This window comes from Teleopsis dalmanni, chromosome 1 (genome assembly GCF_002237135.1).
Source record: "Teleopsis dalmanni isolate 2A chromosome 1, ASM223713v2, whole genome shotgun sequence".
Taxonomy (NCBI): domain Eukaryota; kingdom Metazoa; phylum Arthropoda; class Insecta; order Diptera; family Diopsidae; genus Teleopsis; species Teleopsis dalmanni.
In genome coordinates this window covers 214,828,196-214,837,163 of record NC_051846.1, presented here as the reverse complement: position 1 = coordinate 214,837,163, position 8,968 = coordinate 214,828,196, and the positions used below count along the sequence as shown (strand labels likewise).

Genomic DNA, 8,968 nt, shown 5'->3' with positions numbered 1-8,968 from the left:
TATTTCCTAATAATTTTCAAAAATAATAAAATGTTTGTTATATTGATCGGTGGGAATGACAATGGATCTAAAAATGGCAATAGAGAAATGTTAGGGTAACACTTATCAAGGTTTTTCGATATCTTAGGGACTCTGTACTCATACAATCTTGATGCTTAAATTTTTAGCTTAAATGGCTACAAAAAATAATTGTATTTTCTAATAGATCACCTTCATTGTACTCGAAGGTGCAGACAATTGCAAAGATGTTGGATCACATCTCAATTTTAATCTGAAGAATTTATTCACATTAAGAAAGAAAATCATTTTTTTACCTTTAGTTCTCAGTTTTATTATTTATTTTTATATTTTTGATAATAAGCATATTTATTTCTAGAATAAGCATATTTATTTATATGACATCCGTTTTAATTGTAGGCCATTATCAGTTATCGTTACCTGATAGTAATGATGCATTTATATGCTAGTTAGCAATCGATTTCAATTGTCATCCTCATGATGGTCCAACTTATTTCGATTAAAACTTGTCCTTTGTCAACAAACATAAATACATTAAGCGACTAGTACAACGAGTGGTTAGTCAAGTAACTTGCAGAGTTTGTTAGCCATTGAAGTGGAGCGTCATTACTAACATATTGGTCATGCGGAAGACCAGCATCATAGTTAATACTCCAGACTTCAAGTGAAAGCTTCATCAGCAGCACCTGCTTCAGGTACGAGGGCTCGCCACAAAATGTCCTTTATAAGCCACACTGCAATTTCATGCAAATGCCTGCTATGTTCAGGCAAAAGTTTGACACATCAACTACTTCACGCTTTTAATTAGCAAAACCAAATTTTAACTTGGACGTTAACGTGGACGTGGATGCAGTGGCTGTTTGCATGAAGCAAAGTAAGCTACTATTCGGATTTTCACTGAAGTGCGCACAGGTGAATTTTGCACCGAAATATTCATAATTATGATGTGTCCTTACGTTGCTTTGATGTGTACAAGGTTTCCGGATGTACTTTCATGGTTAGCATTTTGCAACTGCTTAAGTATCTTCACATTTTAAAAAAGATTTGTACGTTTTTGGTAGTTTTTATTTGATTTTAATTTCTAGCACTTTTGAATAATGTGTAAAATAGTATATTTAAGTCAAATAAAAGTCTTTGGACTTATGCTTTACGTATTTCTTAGAGTTTGTTAAAAATATACACATATAATTTTTAATATGAATTATGCGACGGATAAATACGCGTTGCGGTGACAATGGTTATCTATGCAATAACATCCATTGGCCGATCGCATACAATTCTTATTCTAATATGCTTGTCAAGCACTTAGGATAATGTGATATAACTTTGAGAAAGATATTATAATCAATTCATAACTATAGTTATGTCACTGCCAATGAGAGAGAGAGAGAGAGCTTTGGTGTGGTCTATAACTGGACGTTATAAGCTTGCTAATATTAGAAATTGGCACTTCAATACCTTGTGTTTATGTTAAGTTGATCATCGTAACACAAATAATTATATGAACACTGTTAGAATATACGAAAATGTTTTCTAATCCGAATAAATGTTAGGTTAGGTTTAAGAGTGAGTCAGCGGCAAGTTCCACGTAGACCGCCTATGGCTCTGTTGCGTTACTCTAAGTCAAATTATTTTAAAATTTGTATATACATATATCTTAAAATATGTATTTTTTTGTAACTTTAACTTAACATATGTCGAATTTGTGTTTCAAATATTAGAAGGTTCTTGTAGAATTTGTATCTCATAGACGTGTCTTGTGCAGAAATTCGTTGCCAGCAATTCATTCAAGTCTAGCATTTGAGACAAAATGCTGGATCAATTATATTATTTAATCATATTATGATCCATTCCTATATAAATATAGTTAAAACACTAATATAAAAATACTACTGTTGGTAAAATTAAAATGAAGTAACTTAAAAAATAAATCAATCATTTAATAAATTAAATTAAAAATAGTCTATATAATTCAGTCATAAGATAAACTCAGGATAAAACTGAGATTCACTCAGTTTTAGTTTAAACATATTTTTGAGTATTTTAAGAATTTTCGGTCAGGTTTTTTCAGACATATTTTTCATTTCCACTTAGATTGCTGGATTTTTTATTTGTAACTATTGCAGAGTCAAACATTTCAGAGATACATTTTATATGATTCTCGTGTTTTATCGCTGCAAATGAATACATACATAGGTGGCCACGTATGTAAGTTTGCGTTTTATGTATCTTAGCCGTAGTGTACATATTCATTTATATTTTATTCAATGAACAACGCAACCATTAAATCGAACTCAATAAATGGCAGACAACATCTATTTGTGTCGATAAGTGTGTTTATATGTATTTCCGGTCCGTGTCTGTGTTGATTTCCTCTAACGAAAAAGCCAACAGAAGCGTGGGTGACTTTATTATTTTGACGCGAATTTCATTGAATTGCTAAATTGAACTTTTTCATTAACTTTTCTTCACAAACATATCCTTTTTATTATTTTGCCTCCTTCTTTTATATACAATTGTACAATTGTACATATCACAAATAAACATTCGAGTATTTGCGAATACTATATGTTTACATATAGCTTTGTTGACTTCGTTGTTGATCTGTGCGTATGCGTGTTATTCTTTTTTAATGAAGTCTTGTCACTGCGGTCACAGAATCAAACACATCAAAAACATTTTCCAACTAAATTATTCCCCAATTTGTATAAAAGCCGTAAGCAGTAGCGCCACCGCGTATTCAACTCACAACTACAACTGCTACAACTTCAACAATGAGGAGGATAACATAAGGACTTATATATCTTCACATAAAACTGACTGAGCACACAACACACAAATCTTGTGGTTAATATTGTGGTTTCCCAAATTGAAATCGACAAATTTTGTCCAACTCCTTTGCTGCGCTTCCGCCTCCTTCAAGGAAAGCTTAAAATAAAGGAGAGTGAAGAAAAACTGAAAAACAAAATCTGTCCGCCCTTGCATCAGTATAGGCATCGGCATCGGCATCGACACCGACACCGACATCAACATCAGCGTCAACGCTAGCGCATAAGTTTGGGGAAGTTAGTAAATTTGGCAGTAGAATTGTTGGCTCAAAGTTTTGTTTATTGTTCTTTGAAGTTTTTGAGTAACTTAAGTTCGGCAAATGCTGCATTCAGGGCAGAGTTTCGAAGCTGGTAGCTTCCAAGTTGGGTATTTATGAAAGTGTGCCATCAATAATCCCAAGTAGCATGTTTCACGGTGTTTATCTGCTCGAAGCGAATTTGCATAATGCATACGACTGCGACTTTTGAATACTTAAGAAAGTTTTTATGCCAGAAGTAGCCGAACTCACTTCGAATTTATGGCTTTTATGGCAAATGTATTTCTGAGATTACTGCCATCGTCTTGGTTTTCTATTCTACTCTGCTTACTGTCGTGGTCCGCTTGCTCAATGACACTAGAAATCAATTTAAAATGTGGGTTACATTTTATTTATCCAACTATGTATTTTTTTATTGTTTTCATACAGGAAACTTTCATAATATGCCCGCCTGCGTAATGACATATTTGTCCAATACTTCATGGTTTTCAGCCTCTGTTGTCCTTGGTTTGTGCCATATGCTGCTTACATTGCTGAGATACAAATTTGTTGGGTTCTGCATTTTCCCGTTGCTGTGCTTTATTCCTTTAATTAACAATAATTGTAACAGCTGACGTTTGAGTTTAATCCAACGAGACTATTTACACAGCACTGTTGCATTAACAATAATTAAGTACCCATACGGAACCCAACAAACTCTAAGTGCACTTTCGCATTGAAATTTTCACTTTGCTATCCGAATATACAATAAATATTTATTTATTATTATAATTTAAGAGCCAATTTATAACTGATAATTAATTAAATGCAGCGAATGCTGCAGAGTTTGCGAAATTAAAAACAAATAAGATTGGAAAGAGAAGTGGAATATAATTATTTCTGTCAATTAAATATAATTATTCTTACTCATAACTCTACGAGACGCAATGAATATTCAAATATGCAAAAACTCAGCTTCCAAATTTCAACTGAATGCCATCGCGCATCGCCTGTAGACCATCTTCATTAGGAGTCCAAAATGTTTCTTGTGAAAGAACATAATCGTTTCTTATGTGTAGACCGTTTTCGACTCTACACCTACTTTTAGTGATTTTCTTGGTACGGCGCGTAAGCAACGTCTATTTGCGATATCGCACAACGTCATTATTTGCGCTTAAGTGTGTTATGATGTTACTAAGCTACCATTCCAAACTTAATTCAATCTAACAAAATAAACAGTTGCACATCCTAATGGCGCAACGATAAGAATTGCTCTCCTCCAAGTTACATAATCAACCATTTTCTTTGTATCATGAATACGTTGATATGAAATCAGTATGATCTAGTACAAAAGAGGGACAACTGCACTCGACACAGGACTAGTGACTTCTTCACGACCACGTTTGCATTTCAAGAAAGTTCTTAACGTGGCTAATATCTCTGAAGACGAAACATGCCTTCCATGTGAACAAGAACTGTCAGTTCAGGTTTCTTGTCACTTATAAATATGTCAATTACTAATGTGTGACTCAACTATAGTTCTGCTCCTGTTTTCTTGGCCAAATTCAGAAGCTAATTGAATTCCTTTGGCTTCTGTTGAAATGTCTAAATTATTTCACTATTATTCAGGATAATTTCAATTAGCACGCACCCACACCCTTATATCACTTCCATCACATGCAACCCGTTTTCTCACCTCTTGCCTTCCTCAACAGTCTAGTCTATCCCATTTATTGAACATATATTATCCCTTCGTGTTTACTGAACCGAACGCATTCGTCTACCTCGTCAATTCTTTGGCATTTGGCCGCTCAAAAGACATTTCTACGTCTTTTTATTTATTAAAACTCTGATTTTTTTATTATATGATTAAATTTATTATTATATAACATAAAACCTTTATTTTTATTAAAGTACAATATTTAATTACTTAGACAGATTCACCATCGTCTGTGTTTTTTTAAGCACTTCGTAGGTTTTCATTTCTACCTCTTCATCACCAATTGGTAAATAAATACAGCCGTGTGCTGAATACACTTTGCCAATACTCAAACTGCCGGCATAATAAGCACGACCTATAAAAAGTATGTCGCCATCAGCTGTATATACGTTTGCACCAGTCAAAACTTGAAACTTTTCCTCTTTATGTTGTTTCGAATTGCAATTTACAAAAGCGCCACCTTTGTTGGGTATTACTTTTGCAAGCATTGAACTACCATTTTGAAAAACACTGTCCACAAATGAGAGATCGCCATCTGCAGCGCACCCACATTCTATAGCGTCTTTGGGCATCGAATTGATAGTGGCATTAACCCATTTGTCTACCAGTATCTCATAATTTGTTATCTTGATTTCTTTAGAAACATACTGAACAAAGAGACAGCTTTGTGAAGATTGTACTTTGCCTATATATAAAGCACATTTGTAATAGCCGCAGCCTACGTAAAGACTCTCACCATTAAGTGTGGTGTCCCATTGAACAGCAGTTATAGGAACACCATTCTTTGGAGCTTCTACCCATTCATAATGTAACCCGTCAAGCGCTTCGTAGTCATTAATCTCAATTTTCTTATTGGTACACCAAACCAATGTTTTGCTTTTGTCAGGCGTTACGTTAACAGGTAAGAAATCGTTATCAATTTTCACACGTCTGATATATGTTGTATTGCCATCAATATCATTTCCACCTGCAACGTCTAATCTAGGCAGAGCACCACTGAGACATGTCACCATTCATGTTCTAAAAAAAATAATTAAATATAGTTGTGCCTTATTACTGAAAAAATCTTGTTTATTTACTCATTTTATTTTTATTTTTATACTTCACAGGAAATAATTGGTGATGAAATATGTCCGAGTCAACATAGTTTGACAAATGTAGTCTAAAATACTTAATCTTTTTTTTTTTGAAATATCGGTGTTGTTTTGCTTATAATACCATTCATATTTTTTTTGCTTATCAGTTTCATCACATTTGCAAAAAATGTTTAAATTAGTATCTAGAATAGATTAGCTGCAAAAACACTTGGCATTTCAGTTATTTTCTTCTGATCGTGCTAACACTTTTGCAATAAAAACGTTATGTCAAAAATTATTGTCAAAGTTAATATTCTACGACATTTATTTTTGATTTTCGCCGTTATCACGGCGAATAGAAATGGTGATGCCAGATGTGCATAATACTGTGTAGTTACACTATGCTTTTCTAAAGGATGGAGATTATGTTTTCGGCAATATTTGTATTTGGCTCAAAATATTACTTCGCATTAAAAAATTGACAAACGAAAACACAAAAATTGACGTTTGAACAAAAACAACAACAAAGTCGTAGCATATAATAATGCTACTTTGAACACTACTTTAAAAATTTGTATAAAATATATCGACAATGTGCGATTTTTATTAAATATTATGCACTTTTGGCAGCTCGCAAGGGTGGCAAAAAAGCAATCAGTTGCTGGCCTATAGGCGCTAAGCGAGACATTGCCATCGCTGTTGCAATCTGTCAAATTATCAATCTGTTGCAAATTACATTTTGTGTAAAAATAAATAATTAATATAAAATTGAAAATGAAAATGAATAATGAATTTAAAGCAATATTAAGAAACAGGAAAGATTGAAATTTTCTTTAACAACAAAATTAATAATAGTTTAGAATATTTATGTAGCTAATATATCAAAAAAATTTAAATAATTATACTTTCTTCATGTACACCTATAAATTTTTGAATATTAATATATACATATTGTTAAAATATTTATTTTCTACAATTTTGCATACTTTTAAACATTTAATTCCACAATTATCAAATTTAAAAAACTTTTTAATTTTGTTTGCATTTTTGTTTACAAACTTTTGACATATGATTTATTGAAATTTCTAATGAAGGTTCACAATAGTTCGCTTATTGTGTTGGTAACACTTTTTTTAGTGGCCAAAGTGTTTGGCCAATTAAAAAACTAGGTGCTTAGACAGAGCAAGTACTGTTGTTGTTTTGCGTACATTTAAACAACTATAGACCAGCTGTTTTTTTGTCACACGTACGAGCTGCTGAAAGCACCTATTGATGGTAGTAGCCGGCCCTTTTTTGATATTATTCACATTTTGCAAAAGTCATATACTGTAATTGAGATATTTTTGGCATATAAGAACAACTTACAAACTTTGTTTCTGAATAATATTTTTCCGCTTAAAGTATATACTCAAAATAGATCGATCATTTTTAGGTAATGTTAGCGTTTCCTAATTTTATGTAATCACTTTAGAGACAATACGTAATTTGAGCTCAGTGAATACATGTCCTTTTGATGTTATCATGTATAATGATTGTAGAATAAGCACTAATAGTTTGTATGTACGTGTTGTTGCAGTGATATGGAAATGAATATGAATATCAAAATCTTTTTCAGATCTTTCCACACCTAAATATTGGCTTAAAGAAAAGTACACACTTTGTAAAATTAATACATTGCTTTTGCTTAAACATTCCAAACATGGAAGCAAAATACGAATTGTGTAGTAATCGTTCTTTATATAGCGTAAAAATATATTTATAAAGAAGTCCTACTTAAGGTAATTAAGTCCTACTATAATCTGCAACCTGATTTAATTGGAGTGCATTTGCAATGTCGAAATAATGGTGTGCCAGAGAAAATTGTTTAGTTATAGTATCAGCATAATTAACTCTTCATTGTTAACTTTGATTATAAAAAAAAGAAGATACACCTTTTTCTTTAAAAACAAATTAAGTCTTTTAATTCAAACATCATAGACAATTTTTTATTTTAAATGATACAATAATCACTAGTTTATAAAACTAATGGTTTTCTATCAAACCTACGTTCTTACTAGCACCTCGTAACTGCTTGCCTGTATTTCCTCACCTCCAAAGGGTAAATAAATACAACCATGCGATGGATGTATTTTACCAATACTTAAGCTACCGGCATGATAAGCACGACCTACATATAAAGTTTCACCATCGGCTGTGTGACCTGCTGGAATAGCACCAGGTACAATGCTACCATTATCGCAGGATGTCCACAAGAAACCAGCTCCAGCTAAAACCTGAAAATTTTCGACCTTGTGTTCCTCCGAACCCCAGCACACATATGCACCACCTTTATTAGGTATAACTTTTGCGGGCATTAAGTCACCATCTTTAAAAACACGTCCAACATAAATGACGTCTCCATCCGCATCGCGTCCCCCTTCTAAAGCACCTTCGGGTATAGAGTCAGCAGTCGCATCAATCCATTTGTCTGGTTGCACGAGTACTTCATATTCAGTTAACTTAATTTCATCAGAGCCATATGGTATATAAAGACAACCATGTGAAGGATGTACTTTACCAACGCATAAGCTACCTTCGTAATAACCACGGCCAGCGTATAAAAATTCACCATCAATTGTACGACCTACCTTAACAGCCGCCGCAGGTACATTACCATTTGAAGAAGGTATCCATTCATAATGCAATCCACTGAGCACTTCATATGTATCTATTTCCTCTTCATTACTGCCATAACAAACATAGGCCTTACCTTTGTTTGGTATTACCTTAGCTGGCAATAAATCGTTATTAAATTCTGCACGTCCAATATAAATTGTGTCTCCATCTACGTCGTGACCGCCGACTACAGCTAACGATGGTACCGCGCCATTCGCACATGCCACCCACTTGTGCTCTATAGAATGTACGACAATTAAAAATTTGTTACTTTGGTTCTATTTAATCGAAATTTACTTATCCATTTCGACTTACCCATTTCTTTTTCTTTTCAGACAATTGCACAGGTAACGAGCGAGGTTACAATAATACTGAGTCAGTATATTTGCCAGTTAAGTTTAAGACGTTATCTTTTTGAAAATGTCGGTGATATTT

The 8,968-nt window shown here is 33.3% G+C and overlaps 2 protein-coding genes across 2 annotated transcripts; both read right to left on the bottom strand.

Annotated features, from left to right (window-relative positions):
* Positions 1-5,008: 5,008 nt before the first annotated feature.
* LOC119667249 lies at positions 5,009-6,452 on the bottom strand. Its single transcript, XM_038076540.1, has 2 exons — positions 5,882-6,452; positions 5,009-5,822 (listed from the first exon to the last, which is right to left on the bottom strand). Exon 2 carries the CDS (start codon positions 5,813-5,815, stop codon positions 5,009-5,011), a length of 807 nt encoding a protein of 268 aa, XP_037932468.1. The 5' UTR covers positions 5,816-5,822; positions 5,882-6,452.
* A 1,397-nt stretch (positions 6,453-7,849) lies between these two features.
* Positions 7,850-8,968, bottom strand: LOC119671937. Its single transcript, XM_038082826.1, has 2 exons — positions 8,849-8,968; positions 7,850-8,771 (listed from the first exon to the last, which is right to left on the bottom strand). The coding sequence occupies exons 1-2, from the start codon at positions 8,850-8,852 to the stop codon at positions 7,921-7,923; spliced, it is 855 nt and encodes a 284-aa protein (XP_037938754.1). The 5' UTR covers positions 8,853-8,968; the 3' UTR covers positions 7,850-7,920.

Coding starts and splice junctions, on each gene's coding strand:
- LOC119667249 (XM_038076540.1), bottom strand. CDS start 5,815: ATGGTGACATGTCTCAGTGGTGCTCTGCCTAGATTAGACGTTGCAGGT.